This window comes from Hipposideros armiger, unplaced genomic scaffold, assembly GCF_001890085.2.
Source record: "Hipposideros armiger isolate ML-2016 unplaced genomic scaffold, ASM189008v1 scaffold_0, whole genome shotgun sequence".
In the NCBI taxonomy this organism is placed as follows: domain Eukaryota; kingdom Metazoa; phylum Chordata; class Mammalia; order Chiroptera; family Hipposideridae; genus Hipposideros; species Hipposideros armiger.
Window position 1 is genome coordinate 11,430,836 of NW_017731350.1, and position 25,952 is coordinate 11,456,787.

Here is a 25,952-nt window from a genome sequence, read left to right on the forward strand (position 1 = left end):
GAGGGCAGTGTCACTGGCCCTCATATGTGGGATCCGAACCGGGGCCCTCTGGCATCCCAAGCCAGCTCTTAACCATCACGCCACTCGGCCGGCCCGAATTTTTGTTTTTGTTTTCCCTTTTCAAATTGTTGTTAGCTTAGTTCAGAAATGTGATAGGAAGTAAGTGGTCAAATGCGAGCAGAGCAGTTGCTGGAATTAGAGCCTGATAAGCCGTCTGAGTTCTGGGCTGGGAAACAAACAAGGTGTGTGATAGTTTTATATGTTTGCTCTGACAGATTGCCACAAACTTAGTGGCCTGAAACAAGCTTGTTATCTTCCAGTTCTGGAGTCTGAAATGGGTCTCACTGAGCTAAAGCAAGGTGTCAGCAGGGCTGATTCCTTCTGGAGGCTCTGGGGAGAATCTCCTTTCTTGCCTTTACCAGCTTCTACAGGTTGCCCAGCTCCCTCGGCTCGTGGCCCGCCTGCCCTGCAAGCCAGCAATGGCTGGAGGAGTCTTCCTCACCTCACCTCACTTTGGCCCTGACGCTCATTCTTCTGCCTTTGAGACGCGTGGTTACGTTCGGCCACCTGGGTAACCCAGGGTGATCTGTTCTAAGGTCAGTCGCTCAGGAGCCGTAAGTCCCCGAGATGTCCCGGATTTGCAGGCTCCAAGGACAAGGGTGTGGACATGCTGGGGGCCATTGTTCTGCCCACCACCCAAGCTGGGTACAGTTAACAGGGCAGGCCTTGCTTTCTGCACTAACGGAGTGGTTTTTGACTGTCTTTGAGTATACGCTTCTACTGGTTTTGAAGGGACAGTATTTAGAACTCATGGTGTTATATCATGAGGTACTTATAATTATATAACATTTCAAAATTAACATTGGTTAAAATAACTATTTAACTGAGTCAGCCTTTTGATCTGCTGACGCTAAGGACCTTATGAAGTGTTTTCTTTTTACTTTTCAATGTCTGTACAGAAACTTTAAAAAAAAGTTTAGCTTTGGTGTTTCTCTGAGCATGACCTATAAAAAGGTAAATACTAATTTGTGTGACAAAGTGCGTCCTCTTTTTGACAAAATGGGAGGTTAGTGATGACAGATGGTAAGTATGTTTTGATGTAAAGGGAGCTTGATATTTTCATTTGGACAGTGGTAGATCGTGTGAGGGGATCATTATGTGAACATGACCATTGCAACCTCTGTTTTAAGTCTTTCTCTCACTCTTTGGCAGCAGGGAGTTTCCAAAGCACAGGGAAGGGACGTTTTAAAAAATTGAGACTTCGGGAAGTCTGGCTGTTCCCTTCTGTTACTCTGTCACCTGTTGTCATTGGGAAGAAGCAATCACTCACTGGTAGTTGCAGTGTCCCTTTCATGTATCAGAACTTTTACTTCAAGCTGTTTTCTTTTTTAGACAAGTGATTATAATATGTTATACAGCTCCCTGCCAGATTTACTAAGCGTAAGTTTAAAAATCATGACTGTTTGTGGCAACTATAGTTAATAATCATGGATTGCCTATTTGAAAATCGCTAAGAGAGCAATCTTTTTTTTTTTTTTTAAGAAATTTTATTGGGGAACAGTGCATTTTTCCAGGACCCATCTGCTCCAAGTCAAGTTGTCTTCAGTCTAGCTGTGGAGGGTGCAGCTCCTTGGCCCATGTGGGAATCGAACCAGCAACCTTGGTGTTATGAGCCTGTACTCTAACCACCTGAGCTAACCGGCTGCCCTAAGAGCAGAATCTTAAAAGTTCTCATCACAAGAAAAAAAAATTTGTAACCAATTGTGGTGATGGATGTTAACTGGACTTATTGTGGTAGTCATTTCACAATATATTATACATACAAATATTGAATCATTATGTTGTACACCTGAAACTGTATAATCTTATATGCCTATTAACATCTCAGTAAAAGAATACTGTTCATGTTCCATTATTCATCAGCTTAGTTTGTATCATGGTCATACAGTCATTTAATTTTTAGTACATGTTAGGCTGTTTTTCCCTGTTGGTAACTGGCCTCTGATTGCTAAGGAAGTATAACAAGCAGGAAAGAGAACCAATCATAATGTGCAGCTAAACTGTTTACTCACCAGTCTTGCCCCAGAATAGTTCTTACTGTGTCGCTCTGCCCACGGCACTCCTGCTGCCATTTCTTTTGTTTTGTTTTTTAATAAAAAAAAATTCTATTTACTTAGAAGCATTCAGGATGTCAACAAAACAGCTGCATGTTTTTTTTTTTTGCAGTTAGTGTGGTATTCAGTTAATGGAACCACAATTACTTTGTAGAAGCTGCATCAGAGACAACTGAAGATGAAAACCTGCCATCCCCATATGGAACTAACTGGTGCTGTGCACCAGCAAGGACCGCCTTTAAATCCCCATGCCAGTCAACAGCCCCCGTGCTGTACCGTCAAGATCAGCGGCTATTGGAAATGCCACCAGGACAGGGCCACCTAATGACACGTTTGGTAGTGTGCTAACTATCCAAAAAAAGACGCTGTACAGTTAAAAAAACAAATCTTACACAGCCTTACATTTCAGTTTTTTTCTTTGAAAGGAGTCGGGTACAGAGGCGTTAAATGCTTTATAGAGAAGAAAAAGAAAACCGCGCTAGAACCAACTTATCTTCGTCTTCCTCCTCCTCCTCATGCTCTTCGTCTTCCTTCCTTTTCTTGCTCATTTCAGCCTTGACAGCTCCCCTTTTTTGGCCGCATCAGGCTTTCCTGTAGCTCGGTATGCAGCAATATCCTTTTTGTATTTTTCCTTCAGCTCAGCAGCCTTCTCATAAGGCTGCGTGTCATCTGCAGCAGTGTCACTCCCCATCTCTCCCAGCTCCTTGGCAGCGTCACCAGTGGAGAGGCTGGGATGCTGTCCTTTGATTTTTGGGTGATTCTCAGAACAAAACAAGGAAAAGGCTGAAGGAGGCCTCTTGGGTGCGTTGGATCATTCTTTTTCATTTCCCGTTGGGAGGGATATAAGTTTTCATTCCCCTTTCATAACGGGCCTCGTCCGCCTCTGCCCCGTCTTCACAGTCCCCTTCTCTTTAGCAGATATGGTCTCCCTCTGTGAGCACTTAGAAAGCCCTGAGAAGGTCACCGAGGCATTTAGGGGGTGCTGCTCCTTGTGCTGCTCCCGGCAGGTTTGCACGAAGAATGCACATGACGACCGTTTGCCTCCTGGCCTCTCAGGGTCCCCTTTGCCCGTGTTTAATTATCTGTCCCAGCGAGCAGAGTCGCCTCGTGCCCGTCCAGCTCATACTTGTCCCAGCGCTGTCCCTGTGGAGCTCAGTGCACTGCAGTGGCTGTCCCACTGTCATTTCTAACGTCTGTTAACTGTCCTCATTGCGTCCCGTGCGCAGCTCTGATTTACACATATGTATGTGGGTTAGGTAACACATCTGTTTATTAAAGCTTATTGGTGTCGATGCAGACAGGTTCTTTGATGTTCAGTGGTCAACCTTAAAACAATTTTTTTTTTCTTTTCTAATTTCCTATCTGGGTTTCAGGCGCTTGGATGTGTAAGCCTTACCTCTGCAAGTGAAGGTGAAATTCTAATTGAAAAACACCTAGTTTTCTTTCCATTGTTTCATATAAAACATTTACCTTCTAGGTTTCGTACCTGGTGATTTTACTTCAGTTTTCCTTGTGAAGGTAACTGTCTGCTCTTTGTTTTGATCTTGTTCCTATTTGCAATTTATCACCTTTCACTTTTCTCTTTTTCAGACTTTTACTGGTTGGTGGATGTGAAAGTGCTGAAGTGGGCATATCAAAAGCTTCAAGCTGTGGCCTTTCTGCCTGGAGGGTGCTTTCAGGATCACCTTATTATAAGCAGGTCACCAATGGTGACGACAAGGTCACTGCGGTAAGTATGACTTAGAGCATTTTAGCTGCTAATAGATCGTAGGCAGACAAGCCATTTGTAGAGTACAGAGGAGCACGTGATTTGTCTTGAATGAGGAAAGGGATTCAATGCTAGTGAAATTTTACTACTTTCTTCAAATATCAAACTTATCTCAAGTATATTGCATTGAACTTGGTCTCATGACTAGAAAAACAAACAACCTAACAGCGGTCCTGGTACCTGCATTTGCTTATTTAGATATTAACGTTCATTAAGCACTTTTTATGTGCTGGCAGCTGTTTTGAGTGCTGTTACCTGGATCTGCTCACTTACTTATCAGTAACCCCTTCAGGTAGGTATTGTTACGAGCCGGAGTCGATGAGGACAGTGAAGCGTAGTTTAGTGACTTGCCCTGGGTCACCCAGCTAGCAAGTGGCAGAATTAGAGTCCACACAGTGGCAGAAGGTCCCCTGTTCAGGGTCTTAGCTGCCATGGTGCCCATGTTGTTTCATATTTACATGGACTGTTCATCCCACCATTCATTCATTTGTTCGTTCCATAATTGAGCTTCTGTTTTGTGCCAGGCACCCTTTTGTGCTGTAATAGTCAGTATAGGCGAGGCTCTGATGTGATAAAAGCAGTCATATAAACAGACAAATGAGAAAGCCTGCCATTCTGTGGGCTACAGCATAAAAACACACTCCTTACTCATGGCAAAGCCTGCTATTGGTGCCATGACTCTCCTGACAGCTCGTTCAGGTGATGGTTCAAGGATCCATGGAGGCTGGTGACCTCTTGAAGTCCTGCTATGTTGGCTTATGGCCTTAGGAGGGGAAGAGAGGGCTTAAAAGATGGAACTTTTTACTGTCTGAAACTGAGCTGACGTCACTTGTGCCTGCAGTTCATTCATTGTAACTAATCACAAGGCCCCTCCTGCCTTCAGGGGGGCTGAGAAGTAGCTTTCTGTGTCCAGAAAGGTACGCAAAACTACTTACTGGTGAACACGAGTTGTGTCTACCATGTTGGCACCTGTGGGGTTGTGTACCCTGGTTACTTGTGTGAACTGCGTGAATGCAGGCACTTGATCAAAAGCCTCCGCCTGTGCTTGGCACACTGCCTGGCATGTGGTGGGCACTCACATCGTGCAAGCGAGGGAAGAAACCAACAAATGGGGGTGAAGCACAGCATAGGTGAGTGTGTTATGCTGTTTCTTCCTGCAATGAGTGTTTATTTGTCCTATTATTTTGTCTTAAAATATGTTGATGTCAAAATAATCCTCTAAAACAAGGAATGGTTATAGGTTTTGGCATTGAAAAGGAGCTAATGAAGAAGAATTTTTGAAAAGAAATCCTTAGCGATTATAGTAAGCTTCCATTAATTTTTTTTTTTTTTTAGCTTTTAGCATATATTGAAATATGTGATTGTGAATTTAATCCAACAAAGTAGCAGGGGCTTTATTTTTTATATTTTTATTAATTAGGTTGACTTTCTAGTTTATCTGGCATCAGACCTTACAGCAGTTTGTGTGTGTAGTACTGTGCTTTGTGCTGTTCCTTCACTCATTATCCATCCAGTCATGCTAGCACCCATTTATTCTTCCCATAGGGTCCAGTGACGAATCCTGTCTGAGTATTAGCCACATTTCACAGATAAGGAGCCTGAGGCCCCATGAGATCTTAACACTTAAAAATAGGGGGACAGGTGATATGGGAACCAGGTCTTCTAGTTTCAGCTTAACACTTTCCTTCCCTCCTCATATGAAATTATATACATATCAGTGGTCTTGTCATAGTTACGATCTGATGATTATCCCATAATTTATTTAAAAAGTGAGGTCAGGTTTGCTTATACATATTGGACATATTATTTCATATTTGCAGGAACGTAGGCATGTTTCTGCAGTTTTGATGGTGAAATATATCAGGGCAGAGCTTGGAAAGACTGAACAATGTTATCTGTAGATTTTAATTATGCTGTCTGCAGCTTATTTTTAATTTTTATTTTTTTTAAAGATTTCATTGGGGAATTGGGGAACAGCGTTAGGGAATTGGGGAAGGGGAACAGACAAATTGCTGTCCTTTTGTTCTTCAGTCTAGTTGTGGAGGATGTCGCTTCACTGGCCCATGTTGGTATTATCATTGAGCTCTTCCCGGGAGAGGCAGTCACTCGCCGGCCATTGGACAGCCACGGTGGCTCAGGGCAGCTCACAGCAGCTCATGAAAGCTCACTCCCGCTGTGAGCCAGCCCCACTGCAGCCTACGCCGTTGCCGGCGACTCACGGCAGCCCAGCTCCAGGTCGAGCTGTTGTTCAGCATCTTAGCTGTAGAGGGCGCAGCGTCACTGGTCCTCATGGGGGATCCAAGCCGGGGCCCTGCTGCTCAGAGCTGGTGTCCCACGCCAACTCTTAACCAACGCGCCACTCAGCCGGCCCCTGCCGCTTATTTTTAAATGGTTCATTTAAAAAATAATTTTAAAGTGTATGTACACACAGATAACACAAATGTGGCAAAATGTTAATAATTGGTGAACTCTGGAAAGATATACTGGGGTGGTTCATTGTGTGATCATTTCAATTTTTCAGTTACTATGAAAATTGTCAAAATTAAAGATCGAGGGGTAAAAAGAAAACAATAGGTATGGAGCATACAAGGAGAGATGAAGCAGGCAAACTGTGTGAGTCCATCTCTGCACAGTGATCACATTATCTGTGACAGTGGCCTGGGAAGGGAAAACCACACAGTTCTGTCGCACACCATGAAACCCTTATTCACCTTGGCTTTGAACTCGCTTGTGCTTTCACTTTGCTTCGTGCCAAAGTATTGGAATCTGTTCTGCTTTATATGGTCCTTCCCTCTCTGGCCTGAAGCAAGCTTCAGTATTGGAGTCTTTTAAAATAAAATTGGTTGTGCATTGATGGGATAAGTGGGGAAAAATATTGAATTGCAAATTGAGTCCTCTGCTGTATGATTAACTTCTTGAAATGCTGCAAGTGCATTTTAATTACGTTAGTGGCTTTTCAATGTGTCTTGCAGCTAAGCTTACAGTCATTCTACATAGCTTTCCTCAAAGTAATTTGAATTATAGGATTAGTTGCTTTTGTCAGGTGGCAGATATTGTTTTCATCGAACCTCCTTATTGTTTGCTTAAGATTGCTATTGTGTTGGGTGGATATTGACCGAAAAAGGCTGCTGACCCGTATATTCTAGTCTCTTGTAAGGCTGCTGGGTTGTAAAAGAGACTATGCAAAATTCAATATATGCATTGACCAAAGTTTCCAAATTAATGGTAGTGACATCTCTGTGAGATAGTTTCATTTATTCATTTGTTCAACATCGAGTCACTGCTCCAGGTAATAGAATATACCGGTAGCAGCCCTCAAGGGCTTTACTGTATTAGAGGATATAGGTGTGTCCACAGGTAAGGCCAGTAAGCTGTGACAGGTGGCAGGTTAGAGGTCAGTAACTTCGAGGAGTTCAGTAACCCCTCTCCAGCCCCACCCCAGCTCAGGAGGCAGAGGCTGGGACTGGAATTCGAGCTCATCACTTACCATGTGTGTTAAGGCTCTGCCAGGGTCCTTTGAGGTAATACCTGCAAAGGCAACTGAGAAACCATACAGTGGTCTACTGTGTTAATTATTAGTATCTGTTTCTATTTTAAAATCAGAATTTTAGAAAAACGTGTATGAAGTAAACAAAACTGACCGTATTTTTTGTTATTGCTGCTGCTGCTTTTTCATTGTAGAATGTTGTGGAAAGAACACAGGCTTTCTGGAATCCAGTTTCTCTGAGAAACCCCACTGCCCTGAGAAAGTAGAGGGAATCAGAAGAATATTTCCACAGGGTCCCACCACCCGCCTGCTCCTGTGCCATTTCCTTGTTAGCCCTTCTCTTCCTTGTTGGCGCTGACAGGCCGGCGTTGCGCCAGCCGAGGCCAGCCCTTCCGTTTGTCCGCTGGGCCTCACATGCTTGCTCAGTAGGGATATTTTTCCTACGTCATGAATGTTGCTGTCTATTGGATTTGTCAGTGTATGGCATGCTTCTATTTTTCTCACCATAAAAACTCTGTAGTTTCGGGGTGGGATTTAGACCCCACTACATCTTGTCATTACCCTGGATTTATTTTTCTTTCTCTAACATATTCAAGAGTTGTCTAGACTTGTTTCCAGTTCCTCTCTTTCCAGTGTCTCCTGAATTCCCTTGAGTGGGGATTTACCTCTATCGTTCATTTCACTGAAGCTGCCTTACTGATGGCAGCAGTGCCCTCCAGTGTTATACCAGGGTATCACTCTTATTGATCCTGTTTAATTCTTACTAATTGCTTATACAAAATTAGTTTATTTTTCTCTTTTCCTTTCCTTTCCTCTCCCTTTTTTAGTTGTGTTATTTATATTTTGTCAAAACACATACTATTTACACATTAGTTTCTCCATTCATCCTGACCTTTCGTTAGTCATAGATATCCACTTATATAATTCCAAAATGCTCACTGTCACTTTTTTTCTTGAAATTTTTCCAGTCATCTCTTGGTTGGATGAAATTATTCTCTAGTAGATGTTTTGAGAAAGGCTCACAGGTGAAGAGTTTCTTAAGTTTTTGGATGTTCAAAATTGTTTTTCCATAATCGGGATATCTGAAGGACAGCATTTCCAGATATAAAATCCTTGGTTTACCCTTTATTTCATTGAACTTAAAGTACTATTCTATTGTTGCTTTGTATTGTGTCTGCGGGGGAGGTGGGGGGGGGCAAAATTTGAAAGCCTGAAGTAAGTTAAATTAATTCCCCTTTGTATGTTATTTGGCCATTTTGCTTGGAGGCCTTAAGGATTTTCTTTGAAATCTAATAGCTTTCCTAGGATATTTCTTGGAGTTGATTATTCTGGGTTAATTTTCCCAGGAACCCACTGGCTCTTTCAATGTATAAATTCTCAGATCTTTTTCTGTTTCTGGAAAGTTTTCTTGGATTACAAATTTGACAGTGCTTGTTAGACCCGCTTGCTAGTTTCCCTCGTCTGCCCGCGCTGGACCCTGCTGTATTTTCTAATCTGCTTTTTCTCACCACCAGGCCTTGTGGTGGGCCTGGGTGGAGAGCGTGGGGTCATGGCATGAGCAAGAACAAGTGGAGATGATACCCTGGGATTTGGTGATTTTTCTTTCTACTTACAGTTACTTTGAAGTTTGGATTGTCCTCTATCTGCAAGTTAAGCTGTAGGCATGGCTTTCATGTAGGGTTATTTTTCCTTTCTTGTTCTTTCTTCCTGGAGAAAATATCAGGAAACGTGGAGCTAGGCCATTCCTGATGTCCTCAGCTACTCAGCAGTTGTGGTAGGAAAATTTTTAACCTCAACAAAACAGTGCCTTCCTTGGCCTTTTTCTTTTCCATTAAGGTAAATTTCACATAACATAAAATGAACCATTAACCGTTTTAAAGTGCGCAACGCAGTGGCAGTTACTGCATTCACAGGGCTGACCACCATCACCACTGTCTAGTTCCAAGACATTTCCATCCCCCAGGAGGAAACCTCCCACCCATCAAGTGGTTACTCCCTGTGCTCTCCTCCCCCAGCTTCCAGCAGCCACTCGTGTGCTTTCTGTGTTACAGATTTACTTATTTTGAATATTTCATTTAAGTGGAATTGTACAATATGAGGCCATTTGTATTAGGCTCCTTTCATTTAGAATAATATTTTTGAGGTTCGTCCCAGTTGTAGCGCCACGTGTCAGTACTTCTCTCCTTTTTAGGGCTGAATAATATTCCACTGTATGGCTGGGCCACATTTGTTTATCCATTCTTTAGTTAATGGACAGTTGAGTTGATCCCACTTTTTGGCTATTGTGAATAGTATTGCTATGAATATTTGTGTACAAGTATTTGTTTGGATACCTGTTTTTGATTCTTTTGGATATATACTTCGATGAAGTTTCTATATCCTATGGTAATTCTGTGTTGAACTTTCTGAGGAACTGCCAAACTGTTTTCCACAGTGGTTATATCATTTTATGTTCCCACCAGCAGTGTGCTAGGGTTCCAAATTCTCTACATCTTCAACAGTACTTAATTTCCATTTAAAACAGTTATACCCATCTCTCCCTCTTTGCTTTTATAAGTATATTTCTTAGATCTAAAGACAAAAATTGTCTTGGGGTATGTTATTTCAAATGTTGTTTTCTAAATGATTTTTTTTTCTGGTATTTTTCAAGTGTAGTATCAACTCCTTAATGAATGAGATTTCCGTGGGAAGTTTTGACATTTTCCGTAGTGACGTTAGGATCAAATGATAAGCTGGGACAACCTCAATGAGAATAACTTGGTGTGGATTCTAATCTGTGTAGATTGTACTGGATTTATTATGTGTGTATTTTAAAAGCACTTGATTATGGGTATATTTTGTAAGATTAACTGCTTGGTGGATTTTTTTTTTTCAAATAAAAATAGTCTTACCAAGATCTGTTGACACCTATTGATTTTCTTAACCATTTCTTTAAATACTAGATTTGCTATAGCTTTTATTTTATAATCAAAGGTCTTTATACAATGAGAAAGCATTACATTAACCTTTCTTTGTGTGATGTACATTTATTTTGTAGGTACCAAAGACACTGGGATTATTAAGGATGTTAAGTGTCAAGTATTACAGTCGCCCAGGACAAGAACAGGTAACTCCAAAGATTAACCTTGTGCTTCTCAAGTATTTTCACTGGAGCACCTTTTAAGGTCAGAGTAGAGTGGACCTTGAATGTTACGGGTCTTCATGTGGATGTGTTCTTAATTAATTGTACACCGTGTGGGCGTTAGTAGGAATTCCTGCAGCTGTTCACTGAAGATAAGTGTATTTTACTATTTAAAAAAATCCCTGTGGGCCTCGTGAGGACTGGGGAGGATGCGAGAAGCACGCTGGAAATGTTGATATTTGTTTTAGCCGGTTGTTGGGTCTGTGGGTATTCATTGTACTATACTTCTTTCTGCTTTCCTTAATGTGAGTGCAAATTTCTACAGCAAAATGCTTCAAGAAAGGAATGGTAAGATTGCAGTGTGGATATCATAGTATTAATTGAAACTAAGGGGATCAAGAACCCTTTACATTAACAGCAATTGGTAACGTTTTAGTTCATGTATTTATTGCTTAAGTGTCTAGAAAGAAAGGGTGGAAAGGAAGTCAATAAGGAGACAGAGATTATTTCAAAAGAACATTTAGCATATTCATTATTTTCCTGGTCACGATGCTATTGTTAAATTATTCACATTATTCAGTATATATATATTTTTTGTTAATGTTGAATAGATTCATAGCCTTTATTCTTGCTTTGAGAGCACTTTTAGTGGAGGTGTTTAATGAAGCATTGTTATACTTGGGAGTTACCATACAGATCATTCATGACTAATTATTTAGGTGACAAAGATAGTAAGGCATACTTGACCATGACTTCTACCGGGAAGCGTGCCTGTGACTCCTGGAAAGGCCACAGCCCAGGTGAGGGCAGTAATCCTGGTGCAGTAATCATGGAAGTGACGTTGATTAGGATGGGGGACTCTGCATCTAGTTCAGGTTCTGCAGTCTATACTCGAATGATCTTGGGCACGTGTCTTAACGCTTTCAGGTCCAAGTTTCTTCCTCTGTAAGCTCTGAAGGATGGGCGGAGAGATCGCTTAGCGCATCAAGATCTGTGCTTCTGAGGCTCACCTTACGTGAAACGATGGAGCTTATTGATGTTAGAGCTGGAAAGGAAGATGCCAGGTCCTTCACCTTCTACTCCTGCCCCTGTCTCCATCACACAGGAAGGGATGTGATGTATTCAGAATCTTGCTCGAAGTGCTTTGGCTTTCATTGATCCTTGCTTGAAGTGCTTTTGCTTTTATTGATTCTTCCCTGGGTCCCAGGCATTGGTATTTTATGAGACTGACGCTTTGTCTGCTGTGCTACGAAGGCACCTTCAGGCATTGGTATTTTAAACTTTCTTACATTTAGTTCTGGCGTTCTAGGATAGACTTGTTATATCCAGGTAAGGTGATTTCAGCATTCAGTGAGGTTAGAGGATGCTAATCTTTTCATCTACCCATTTTTCCAGCAGTGGTCCTCACTTCCTGAAATTGTTCTATTTGTTTTTGATAGCTAATGTGCCTTAGTCATTTTATTTTACTTTATTTTTTTTTTTAAGATTTTATTGGGGAATTGAGAGAGCGGAACAGCATTGGGGAATTGGGGAAGGGCAACAGACAAGTTGCTGTCCTTTTGTTCTTCAGTCTAGTTGTGGAGGACGTCGCTTCACTGTCCCATGTTGGTATTATCATTGTGCTCTTCCGGGTGAGGCAGATTGGTCACTGGCCATTGGATGGTCACTCACCACGGCTCACGACAGCTCATGCCAGCTGCCGGACGCTGACGCTGGCTGCCAGCCACTCACGGTAGCTTATGGCAGCCTACTGCAGCCTATGCCATCGCCAGAGAATCACAGCAGCCCAGCTCCAGGTCGAGCTGTTGTTCACCATCTTAGCTGTAGAAGGCAGCGTCACTGGCCCATGTAGGATCTGAACCGGTGGCCCTGCTGCTCAGAGCTTGTGCTCCCAAGCCAACTCTTAACTAACACGCCACTCAGCCGGCCCGCCTTAGTCATTTTAGAATTGAGGACTTAAACTCTAATGACTCCAGAGGCTAGGTAGACCTCATGGTGTATTGAGCCAGATGTAAATTCTTGGTTTTTTTAGAAGAGCCATGTTTACTTTTAAGTTGTGTAGCTGATATTTGGCCTTCACCTTGAGGTCCTCATAGAGAATGGTGGGGCTCTGCCTGGGTGGAAAGCCTATGACCCTTCTCAGAGTGCATGTGTTACCTAGTCCCACCTGATTGTTGCCACCTGGAGTGGGTGGGCCCTGTTTTGCCAGCTTTTCTAAATGTTCAGGAGAAGTAAGGTTCTGGGCTACCATTTTCAGGTCTTTATTTTGTTCTTTGTGGGTAAACTACCTTATACCCTGTCCTTAATAAACGCTTGAATGGGAAGTAGATGTCCAGTTGGTGTGTGTTCATTCTTTGCTTCTGTTGTAGGCAGGTGATGGCTCTGTTTGTTTGGTGTCTCACTGTGGTAGCTGAGCAAACCTCGTACTCTCGTAGGAAAGGACGGGGATAGCTGGAGAAGAAGGACCTAAAGACAAGACTTTCTCTGTGTCCCTGCGCTTGGCCATGTGAAATCAGTGTCTTACAGGGTTTCTCTCCTCTTTGGCAACAGTTAGATTCCTTACACTGGGTAACCCACCAGCAAATCTGGAAAGTCTTCAACACTCATAGTGTTCCTTAAACTAAGGAGTGCGTTTCCTCCCCCGTGGCCTTCGTTCCCGTCAGCCTTGGATCCTTTTTTCTTCCATCTCTCTCTTCTTCCCTCTCCCTTTCCTTCTTATCCACGGCATGAATCTGTGGCCTGTCTGTGATGTATAGACTATTCCAGACATTGTGTACAGAATCTTGTAAAGATGTGGATCCAAAATTCAAGAAATTCACAATGGACTCAACCTTAACCCATCAGAGTTACTGAGAACTTGTGGTAGTTGATGTGTGATATAAAGAAATATTTTAATAATGCTCTTTATATTTGGGTTTGGGGTTATATATAAATTATAACACTGTAAAGTAGATTTTAAGAAAAACCTCCTTGAGGATAAGAGTCCTGTTTCTCTATGCTAGAGCACTTTCATAACGTTAAGCTGTTGGAACCCTTAAAGATGAGAGATTGTTTATGACATGGCACCCTCTGAAGAGTGTTATTAAATCCTGGAGGTTATTTCTGCTCAGCTGTAATTCCCTTGCTCTGACATTAATGTGATATCATTATTGTGTAGGATGGGATCTTTAAGATGAGCCTTTCTCCAGATGGGACCCTCCTTGCAGCCATTCACTTCTCCGGGAAGCTGAGCATCTGGGCCATTCCATCGCTGAGGCAGCAAGGGGAATGGAATCAGAATGAGCAGGTATGTCCCGTGACTGTCATTATTCATAGGATGATTCTTGCTTCAGGGTGAGTACTGATAATACTAATTTCATTTTGTTGATATTCTGCTATAGTGCACGGGTTTTATTTATTATCATCATTCCAAAACTTTAATTAAATTATATTATCAGTATAGCAGGGCAGATTAAGAGTAGCACTGTGAACGATTGGGTTGTCAGAAAAGTCATGACGTAGTTTTTTTCTATGTTTTTCGTTGCAAAAATGCATCATGACTTTCCCGACAACCCAATGATTTTAATTTGTAGTGCAATACACTCTGTTTACTGAGTGTAATCTGTCCATGGAACCCTCCATGCCCCCCCACTTTTCTTTTTCCAAAAATTCAAAATGGAGATGTTAGGTTTTCAGCATAAGTCACTAATGTGATGGAGGTTCTGGAGGTTCAATATCCAAAAGGTGACAATTCTTCCCAAATTTTGCAACGCTAGTATTCTAGGGCTACTTAAGGCTTGAAGGGAGTATGGCCTCTTCACTCAAAAGGTGGATGGTGAAGATATAGAGAAAGATAGAACTGTTAGTTTTTTAATGTATTAAAAAAATGACAGGTTTTAAGAATTAAATGGTTTAGTTGTTTAGAAACATAGAATTGACATCTATTATAATTTAAAATCACAATGAGCGAGTAAGGTCTGCTCATGTAATGAATGCCATACGTTGTGATAAAGCGACGATTTAAAGCAAAATCTTCTCAAGTACAGCCCGTGTTATACATTTTTTACTCCTCTGATGATTATTTTGCATTTCAGGACATTATGGGTTAGTTTTCCTTTCTGTCACTTCCGCATTCCCCTTTTCCTATAGAAATACCTTGTCACCAGCTTTGTTAGATAGTTTTGTAATTCTGAGACTGGAACATATTCCTTGAATGATCTGAATGGAGTTTTCTTTCAGAATTCTTTTAAATTCCATTGATCAGTTAAACTGCACTATTGAAAGAACCCTTAATAAGCAGACGGCACTTTGGTTGTTTTCAGAGTAGCAGAGGAAAAGGAAAGTGGCTGTATGTTTTCTTACTCTTTCTACAGACCTAAATTTGATTTGTTTTGGCTGTTCTTCAGTGGACACTTCTTCAATACCTTCAACACACGTTTAGGAGGATTTTTTTTTTCCTTAGTTGCTACTCACCTTGAATTTAATTTGGTCTCCACATCTCCACCACTCTGTCTCGCGTGATCTAGATTTGTTCTAAATAGAAGGAGTGTTTCTCAGTCTTCAGCCTCAGTCACTAAATGCAAGGGACGTTCTCTTGTCTCTGAAATTACAGCCGACCTGACTTAGATCTTCACTCTACAGGTGGAGTGGTCAACTCTCAAAACTGTTTTTTTTTTTTTTTAACATATTTTAGCTAGGCATGTCTTGTAAGTGATCCAAAAGGTACCCTGTATTTTCCATGGTTGTCAAAGTATAGTGAGAAAATGTTCAGCTTTTCTCATTTGGGGATGGTCCTGATGTTCTAGTATATGTAAATTTTACATTTGGACAAATTTTTTCTTAAGTGGTGAAAACTTTGAATATTAAAGGCATGATCGCCTCCCCCGAGCTTTCTGTTTTCTTATTTTCATTCACTCAATAGAAATACTGCCCTACCTCTGGAGCTCACTTAGTATTTCATCTTGTGAATACCCTAGAATGTCACACACGTGGTAAAGGGCTATTCAAGCAAAATCTAGTAGTCTGCTTTTCCATTTACTGAAACTCTGGATACTCTGTTTGCCGGCAAAGATAAAGTTGTACTCCTTGTTGGCCTACACTCAACTTTTTAACTGGTTAGAGATTTTGTTGTCTAGTTGCCAGTCAATGCCATTATAATCCATTACTCTTTAACTCATCAATGTTATGTGTTAATTAGAATTTTGTAGTGATTCTATCAAAATACTTTAAAAATTGGTTAAAAACCTTGAAACTCAGTATGAGTTTCAGAAAGAATAAGTAGAAATATTGCAGTAGTTTGGACTTAGGTCATCAGAAAAGCAAGGGGATAGGAAAGGAAGGGAGTTTGGAAATGGCAAAAGAAATGCATGGCGGGAAGAGATGAATTCAGGCCAGAGTTCGTCTCCAGTTTGTCCTAGTGCAAGTCCTGTGAACAAAAGCGGCCTGAGAGTTTAGGAGAGCAGCTCGTCAGGAATTGTTGTACCCCGGTTTTTCTGCTGTACCCCAGTGAGCGCCCATCTCCCCGCTGTGGCTCGGATCCAGAGCCCCCCAAACAGTGCCGACAGACCACTTGGCGATCAACTTCGTTCTCAAGCTAGTTGTATCTTTTATTACAAATTTACAAGTTTTTAGGGTTATGCGTCAGTTTCTTCTGATTTGGCTGGTATAAATTTCCCCTGAATGCCCGAGGAAACTGGAAAAAGCAGTTTTTTGGGCTCACAGAACTCAAAGCCATGGACCTGGCTGCCACCACCAGGGACATTTAGCAGGTAGTGGAACCCTTTGCTGAGGGAACGGTGGCTTAGCGATAGTCACCGAACCTAATCCTACCGTCACGCCGGTTCCCACTGCTGCTCAGCGCGCCTCACTCCAGAGCCCATCCCGTGGTGGGACCAGTGGCTGTGGGCCCCTCCCTGTTCTTGCTCAGCACACAGACAGACCGAAAGACTGCCCTCTGTGACCCCTGCTAATTTTAGCCTCAAAAGAACTTTTTGTCCACAGTTGAAAACACAGAGGGCATTTGATTTTATCCGTACTTTTCTTTAAAATTCTAAGGTTATGGTCAAAACACAAACTCCTCCTTTGACCTGCCGTTTTCTCCTCTGATCATTATGCTGCTTCACGCCTGCTCCCTGAACCTCCTCTCCCTGCTCCCTAATTTGGTCCAACCCTGTCTTCTATTCTTTCTGAACCTTCGTTCCATCATAAACCCCTGTGAGGCTTCAACATTTTCACAGCACACTCTAGTTTCTTTCCATACACTGAGATCAGGCTTGTATCGCTCAGCAGGATTGAGGCGCACACACACGATATTCTTGTAGCTTTTACAAAATTTACCCTGATAATCACATTGCTTATTATTTACTGAACACTTGCCCCAGAGTTATTTTGCAAGCCGTAGAGCTGAAATTTGATTTCATATCTCTTGGACTCTGATGTCCATGCTCTTTCCATGACCATGTCGGGAAATAAATACATTTTAAAAGGTGGAAGAAACCCCTATTTATTAGGCTTTATTTATTTGATGATCTTTAAAAGAACAGAGACAAATCTTTTTTCTCAGTGAATGTAACACAGATTTCTTTAGCCCTCTCAGATATGTTAAACTCTTGAGCTAGTTAATGTGTACCAGGTAGTAGAATAAATAATTGAGATAGCCTCTCATTGTTAAACCCTTCACTTTATTGTAGATATCTGTAGTATTTGTGTGGTGGGTCAGGAGGTGATGGTAATAACACTTTTCCAGCAAAAGGACTTTGGACAGCCATACTTTGCTTCAGTCTATCATTTGCATGCTGGGGATTAATCACATTGGATCAGGCGTTTTAGATTTGGACTGTAATATACGAAGGCAGTCATTAAATGTAGCATGCGAGAATTAAGTGCTGTAAAGCTTGTCTGTAATAGTACTATAAAGAGGAAGTTGTTACTGCATTCATAACAAAAATCATAAAATAATGAAGGTCAACTGTTTATGAAATCTCTACCAAATGCGATAAGTCACAGTCTTTGTTTGCCCTTAAGATGTGCATAGTCTTGCAAGGGGAATTATAAATCAATAAATAACATGTTAATGTTATGAAAAGATAAGTTCAGAGAAAAGGCACATAAATTCAGTGTGTGGTGTCGGCGAGGATTGTTGGGGATAAGTAGCGTCTGTACAGTCAGGCTTGGCTATCCACAGAGCCGTTTTTATCTATTTCATTTGCTGCATAGCTACCCTAGCAAGTAAAAAATGTGTTTATACTCATTTTAATAGATAGGAGTAGTGCTAAAAGCAGTTAACTGAGATCATGAAGTGTTGGAATGAGGGTTCCATTTTGACTCAGGTCCTCTGACGTCATAGGTTAAGCCCTTTTTCAGAGTTTCTTCTTACAGTGCTTAACGCTGAGAAATACCTTTCTGTGGGCAAATAAGGTACTCGCTGTGCTATGACTGGAAAGCGAGTGCGGGATAGCCCTTGCAGTTCATGTGAATGATCCCCCTGGCGCCATGCACGTCATGTGTCGAGACGCTGGAAATGTGATCGGTAAGTGAGAGGTGTACTGTGTGCTCACAACCAGCTGCCCTGTCCTTCCTCGTCTGGTGATCATCAAGTGACGTGGGCCAACCAGGCCGGACAGGGCTTCGCTCCTCGTTATGGCTACTCTAGGAAATGGATGGACAAGCCACTTAGATTAAAATAGGTTCCATAGTAATACATAGCATATAGCCAGAGCTTGTAATTTTAGCTTAAACATCGCCTTAGAAGAAACTAATGTTACCGTTGCCCTGTCCAACCTTAAACTCTTGTAACAAATTGTGAATTCTGCTCCTCGGGGGCTTCATGGAATTTGCTGCTTTATTAGTTTTCATAATGTGCTTTGCGTGATTGAGTATTTTCTCTGTAAAATCTAATGATTAAAGATAGTTGTGAAAGTGTCTGTTCTGATTGACTTCTGTCTAGTTTTGAGCTGATTAAATACCTTGGCTTTCATTGTCAGAGTGAAAACCCATCTGGCTAGAAATCTGTAGGTATTAAGTTCTGTTCATGTCTGGAATAGAATAAAATTGATAAAGTGGTTTTCATTTCAAACATTTCCCATATGTTTATATATTTACATCTCATTTTTGGCCTTAATTTTTCTCTGAAGAAGTTTTATTACTTGCCTATTTGTATTTCCTTAGATGTAATAGACAGGAAACGTACCCTTTTTGCTTTATTTTCTCTGCGACACTGAGTAGATATGGACTAATTTTGTTAAATGGATGAATCAATGAAGGATAAGCGAGAAGGTGACAGTTCATGTGATTAATCTTGATGTAATCCAGAGCTGTTTCCACAGCTTTATTAGACTGAGCCCCTGAGAATGAGCCCTGAAAGCCCATTTCTCCCATGGGCCCTAACGTAGGGCTTGGCATATTAAATACTAATACGTGTTGGTGGAATGAATTAACTTTTGAGAGGCTGGTTTTAAGTTGTTGGAGGAAGGGCCTTCACTATATTTAGCTTCTAGCCATTAAGAAGATCAACAAATAAAATACTTAAATCTGAAGGAAATGTTGGCTTAGCCATAATAGCTTTTCTGTACCAAATCTATGACTGGATTCTGACGACATCCACCTCTAGGCTCTCCGACACTCTAAAGTGAGGTTACCTTAGGCTGTCTACAGACATAGGGCAGCATGACTTACAGAGGAGTGACATGGAGGTGGCTTCTCAGATTGTGTCAACACGGTGCCAGGAGTGAGTGCCTCCCGTGTGCTATATGGAGTCCTGGGAGCTTGGTGACACCAGCCTGCCGTGTGTCACGTCGTAAGGCATGGCCAGGCCACGTTCTCCTCACAGATGGGGGCCTCGGAATTGAAGGTTGGTGAGTTTGGGTCAGTTTGACCAGCACGAGAGGAGCAGTGGGAATATCAGGTTTGAAAGTGGTGAGGGACAAGCTGTGAGGTTGCTGGTCTGACAGGCTGCCTCTGCCCGAAGCAGAGTTAAGTGTGGAGTTTTATTTGGGCTTCTTTCTTAAGTATACTGTACAGATAGTTTTATCAAACTCCCACATATTGTGAGGTTAAGCATTTAGTTCAGGTATCTAGAATGACCCTGCTATGTACTGCTAAGGCAAAAGCCAGATAGGTGTGTCTTCCAAAGAAGTTAAGGCAGATACACAAACAAATACACCTACATACGTTACAGCAGCAGTATTTACAACAGCCACATGGTGCATTACTGGGAGGATGGCTAAACAAATGATGGTGTATATCTGCAATGGAATATTATGCGGTGATGAAAAGGAATGAAGTACTGAGACACGCTGCAACTTGCATGAGCCTTGAGAACATTACACTAAGTAAAAGAAGCCAGACATAAAAGGTCACATATAGTATGAACCCATTTATATGAAATATGTGGAACAGGTAAATCCATAGAGACACAAAGCACATTGGTGTTTGCGGGGGTTGGAGGCACAGAGAATGGGAAGTTCCTGTTTAATGGGTGAGCGGTTTTACTATAGAATCATAGAAATGTTTTGGAACTAGAGGTGACACAACATTGTGGATGTACTAAATGCCACTGAGTTGTTCATTTTAAAATGGTTAATTTTATGTTATGTAAATTTCACCTCAATAAAAAGTGACATTATTAACTCTCTCTCCCCACAAAAACTCCCAAACAAAAATGCTTATAATTAGTCTGATGTCCTGTACGTCAGTTAAACTGAACTACTTGTTTTCCTAAATACATTTGGTATTTTCCTGTGTTGTTTTGCTCACATTGTGGTCTCGGACTGCAGTGTCTTTCCTCACCCATTTTCCATGTCCAAATCTTATGCAGACTTAAAAGTGTAGCACCATAAGGCTTTCTCTGTGTCTCTTGAATTCCCTTCATCTTTCTAAAGCCCAGATGGTCCCTCCTTCCTTTGAAGACCCCTGGCACTTTATCTGTGCGTCTTTTGGGAGCAGTTATCTACTTTGCCTTGGGTTACAGTCATTTATATCCATTTCTTATCCCTTACTGCTTGCGTATGGGCCCTATAATGCCTGATTTTTTTTATTCTCTCTCTCACAGTGTAAGTAAACAGAATTCATTGACTAAAGTAGCAGAAGAAACCACACTTTTGAAAGGGTGTAGGAAGACTAGTGCTATGTCGGCTAGGTTCCTAGAGCATAGTCATTCTAATTAGGGCTCAGCGATCTCGATTGGTTAATTCATTCATTCAGCATTTAGCTACTAAGGCGCGTGGGCAGTATAATGGATCTGGATACACAAGAACCAATCTTCACCTTGTGTTTAAAATTGAATTTGCAAGAGACACGCATTATTTAAGCAGCCTGCGTGGAGCAGTAGACGGGCTTTCGTAGACCGTTGCTGTTTGTTCATCTTGCTCTCTCCCATCATGCACGTTAATGAAAACAAGCACACTTTGCATTCTCAGAGTACTTGTGCCAGTGAGATGATTTCTGTAAAACATTTTCTCACGTTTTTTGGTGGTATTTCATTGTGATCTGTACATCTTACATTTACCCCAGGGTGAATCATAAGGGTTATTATTTGCTGGGCTTAAAGTTTTAAAGTGTTATTTTGTGCTCCCCTGTACACTCCAGGATGTAAGTAGGGAGACACACATGGCATCATATGAATAAATGGGAGTGTTGGGACGTGTACAGCTGGTGGTTCAGAGGCACTGGAAACTTCTAAAGTTCCTTATAAATGATCAAATGTGATTTCACTTTAGTGGATTAGTTTCAGAAGTACATACCTTATTCTAATTCTTTGAAACTGGTCTTTTTTTATAATTGAGCCATCTTGGACAATCTGTTTCTTCCCTTAGTATACAAATAGCCTTTTATGGTAACTTTTTTTGGGATACAGTTGAAAGAATTTTATCTTCTGTTCTCAGGGACCATTCCGAGTAACTTGTTACAGTAGTAGAGAGCAGGAAGTTCCTTCAGGCCATGGAAAGAAAAATCAATTTTAATAGTTTAAAGTATTAGTCACTGGTAAATTGGTAATAACACACACATATTTATTGTATTACATTAGATGAAAAAGTGCATTTGACTTAAGTATACCATCACGTTTTTTAGGCCTAAGATTTCGATTAACACCTAAATGATTTTTTTTTTTGGGGGGGGGTCTTTTCCTATGCTTTTGTAATTCTGAAGATCAGTTAACAATGAGACAAGAGGGTGTTTGGCAGTGGCTAAATCTGAGTTGTTTTATGATACTTGAGAGAGAATGATATGTCATTATATTCCTAAAGCTGGGCATGATATTACGAGAGTAGACTATGAATGGATTCAGTTTGAGGATTGCATGGTTATATTTTTCTGCTTAATGAATTTTTCATCATAGAAAGTTAGAACTGGAGGTACCATGGAGGTTGTGCCTCAGAGGTGTGGAAACCAAGACTTGGAGGGGTTGCTTAGTGTCTAAGGGGAGGGGCGGGACTTGTAGCCAGGCTGGGGTTTATTCAGGATGGTGGCTGTTCTCCTCCCTGGAGGTATGTGTATGAGAGTGGGTAGAATTAATTGTTAGCATATCTGCTTTCATTTGTTTTAATTGTATGCTTGCTGTCTTATTCTAATGCATGCTGTTTTCATCAAATTGAGTCCCAATACTTGCATGTGCGCATTTTAACTGTAAGAATAGTTGCTTTTCAAGATTATGGAGAGGAGTAGATTTCAACTAGGGATAACCAAGAGATCAAACGAAGCATCGCCTCGAAATTTTGCTTTTTTTAAAAAAATCCATAGCTCTTGATGATGTTCTCATAATTTTCTTACATTGTTGACCCAAGAAGTCATGTGAATATTTTTCATATTTAGCCAGGCTATGACGACCTTAATCCTGACCGGAGACTCTCTACTGAAAAGAGAAAAAAAATCAAAGGTGAGTTGTATAAAATATGATAATTAAAACCTTAAGAGACTGCTATTATATAATGAAGGTGCTCTTTAGGTGACATAAGATGTGCAGGGGAGGGAAAAATCTGTTTTTCACTGTCTTAGGTTTTCTGGCTGGGGCCCTGTAAAATTAGATTGACAAAATATCTAATAGGAGAAGAACAAACTCGCTAATTAGCGTGTGCGTGGAGCTCACACATGGGAGCGCCAGAGATGAGTAACTCCAGGGGTTGTTGGAAAGGGCTCATAAAGCATCCTAGCAAAGGAGCCGTACATTTCAGAGAAGTGACAAGATGAAGGAAAATAACTTTGAATTTCTCCAATGCCTTCAGCTTCAAGTATTTCTTAAGTCAAAGGGGCCTATTTTGGGATGGCCTGTCCTGATCCTGTCACACGTTTACGAGGAAATAGCACTGAAAACTATTAGATATCTGTCTTATGCTTTTAAAAAGGGTGTAATTCTTTCATATTGTTTGTCTGAAAAATGGTGCATGAACATTTTCCAGAACCTTTAATAACCTTCATAATTTGCATACTTTGTACACACCTACCTACCTTTCAGTTTGTTATGTTGAAAATGGTGAAATATATCTGTATATTCTTCAGTTTTTGAGAGGAAATACCTTAATATATTTTACCTGCATCCCTGTAATTCTGGACTTCAACTGGCAAATTCTTGGCACTCATGTTAATTAAATAATGTACCATTTTGTAAAAATTTGTTGATGACTTACAATTTATTTTTTTCTCATTATTTAACATACCTTTAGGGCCCAAATATGGTTTTTAAATTTATTATTAGATTAAATGTGTTGTGTTTAAACCACATTGACAGATGCATTTGTGTTGATTTGTTCTCCCCCATTAGATAAAGAGTCCTTTTACCCACTGATAGATGTAAATTGGTGGGCAGACAATGCAGTGACTTTGGCTCGCTGCTCTGGTGCTTTGACTGTTTCCTCAGTGAAAACTTTGAAGAATTTACTGGGAAAATCCTGTGAATGGTTTGAACCATCACCTCAAGTCACTGCTACCCATGATGGAGGATTTTTAAGCTTGGAGGTAATGCGTTCCCTTGTAGAGCAAACAGTGTGTTTGAAAGTAAACATGTATTTCACTAAAAAATATAAATATCTTTTTTTTTAAAATTTTAGTTATCCCATTATCAAATTATGGCTTTAAAAACAAAGATATATGATCAGAATCTGAGATTGAGGGCAGTATGAAAAAGATCTGTTGTTTAGTCTATTAAAAAACTTGCATTGTAAGAGAATGAAGAAAATTTAGTCATTTTGCTCTCTGCAAAGCATTTTTTTCTTCACTGACATGACAGATTTTTCTCTTTGTTCTACATTAGTCATTTTAAAATGTAAAGGTATTGCTTCTTAATAAATATAGTCTTTAACCTATTTCTATGAAGTATAAAAACTTAAGAATTTTGGTTCTTTTGGTAAGAAAAACTTGTTTATCGTGACAAAACCTGGAAAATAGAGGCTAGTAGTTTAAAGTTATGTTTTGATCATTTAAAATTCTCATTGTAAGTCTTTTAAAGGTAATAACCTTCAATAGCTCTCACTTCAATGTAGATGAACAAGAATTTTTACCTTAAAGTTTTACCAAGTATAAAGATTTAGTGAGAACTATAGCTTAAAATCTACGCCAACTCTGTTAAGTCTGGAATGAAAGTTATCTTTCACAGTCAGACTTTCAGACTTAGAACTTTGTGAGGCTATTAGACATTTTTAAAAACTGGAGGGTGAGAGAGCTATTCTCCGTAAAGCAAAATATTCATGTTCATTTTCTAAATAGATTAAAAAATCATCATCTTATTTTTCCACAGCTGGTATAAAAACATCAAAAGTGAAGAAATTAGCATCCCCAACTCCTTCATTTCCCTAAAATAATTACCAAGCATATATTTACGACATCATATTAATACCTCCTTATTAAAAGAGCCTTCAATTTTGGAGATTTGGAGCCAGTCATCTATGCGCATGTTTCTGGAACTGTTGATGTTTATAATGTTTGTTGTTGAGGTCCTTTGAATTTCATTGTTACTATTAATCTTACTCTTAATCATGTGCCAGAGTAGAATTAAAATTATTTTTCTCATTAGTGCTAACACTTGTCTTTAGTTCATCTCTGTTAATGTAGCATCTCCTTTTTCCATTTAGTGTGAGATTAAACTTGCCCCCAAACGATCTCGTTTGGAGACAAGGGGTGGAGAAGAAGAGGAAGGAGAAGAGGACTCTGATTCTGACCAGGAAATGTCTGCCAAGGCCCGCTACTTCGGGTACATAAAACAGGGCCTGTACCTTATGACCGAAATGGAGCGATTCGCACCGCCGCGGAAACGCCCGCGCACCATCACTAAGCACTACCGCCTCGTGAGCTTGCGCTCCACGACGCCAGAGGAGCTTTATCAGAGAAAGGTGAGAGAGCATCAGGTTCCCAGCAGAGCTCGCGGCCGTCTAGGTTTGGTGTGACTGAGAAAAACGAATTGTTTACTGAAGAAATTTGAAGAGGGATTATCATGTAATTGACATGTTAGAAATATCGGCATTATAAAGCTTTTGAAACTAATGCTGGTCTTGGTGACTGAGTAGTGAAGATAAAAACAGTGGGTAACAGGTGAATTCTCCTGGACTGATCATTCACCGTGTGGCTGAGTTTCCCGCTCCCACGGCATCTGGGTCTCAGGACAGCTGTCTCCTCAGACTCCAGACGGCGAGGGAAGCTGTGCCGACTCACTTTCTAGCCAGGGCTTTGCACAGAGGGTTCTGGTTTTTGTGCTGTTCCCGCAGCATCCTGGGCAGAGCCCTGGACTAGGAGTCACGCTGTTGGCTCCGCTCATCCTGGTTTTGCTATCATTTTACTCTAAATGAGGGCATTTCACCTTCTGTCTCTTATCTTTCTGTTAAAGTGATAAAAGAAATCCCCTCTCTATCTGCCCCTCAAAATGTTTATGAGCGTCTGTGTGGTGCCCCAGGGCACATGGGAGTCATTGGGAAGGCATAACACGCGGTGTAGGTTAAGGGATGGTCATCATTCGTCCCATCTTCCTAGTGACCCCGCGGACAGTTCGGTAATGTCGCGGCCCCGTCTCCATTTCCTTGTCCACAGATCGAAAGTGAAGAGTACGAGGAAGCCTTGTCTCTGGCCCAGACCTACGGCCTGGACACGGACCTCGTCTACCAGAGGCAGTGGAGGAAGTCGGCGGTCAACATTGCTTCAATCCAGAATTACCTGGTATGTTTACTTTGGGAACATGGTAAAATTCGAATTTGTAGACTATCTGTGGTTAAAGCGCTTCATAGTAGAGCCTTTTGTATTGCTGACTTTTCCATAGCCGATGGAGTGTGTTTTACTCAACCTGGAAGGCTGATCTTACTGTCCTGTTTTCTTGGTGCTGAAGCTGGGCCTCGGCGCTGGAGGCGTGAATGCCGGTAAACCAGCCACCTGGTTTTGGCCGCATCCTTCCTCTTCCTCTACCCCAGTTACCTCGCTTTCCCAGAAACTACAGTAACTTGGACAGGGCAAGTTTTAATATTGAGAATGATTTTCTAGTAATGAGAGTAACTGTAGAGGGGGTAAGGA

General features: G+C 41.0%; 1 protein-coding gene and 1 pseudogene across 1 annotated transcript in view; one reads left to right on the plus strand and one right to left on the minus strand.

The window, feature by feature from the left end:
* Positions 1-25,952, plus strand: part of NBAS (NBAS subunit of NRZ tethering complex) — a 302,133-nt gene that overhangs the window by 56,509 nt on the left and 219,672 nt on the right. Inside the window, exons 10-16 of the mRNA XM_019656632.1 lie at positions 3,705-3,843; positions 10,407-10,475; positions 13,648-13,776; positions 22,278-22,341; positions 23,224-23,417; positions 24,530-24,787; positions 25,479-25,604. Of these exons, the coding sequence (XP_019512177.1) occupies positions 3,705-3,843; positions 10,407-10,475; positions 13,648-13,776; positions 22,278-22,341; positions 23,224-23,417; positions 24,530-24,787; positions 25,479-25,604 (979 nt within the window). The remainder of the gene's footprint in view (positions 1-3,704; positions 3,844-10,406; positions 10,476-13,647; positions 13,777-22,277; positions 22,342-23,223; positions 23,418-24,529; positions 24,788-25,478; positions 25,605-25,952) is intronic.
* On the minus strand, positions 2,567-3,192 carry LOC109390858 (high mobility group protein B1 pseudogene; annotated as a pseudogene).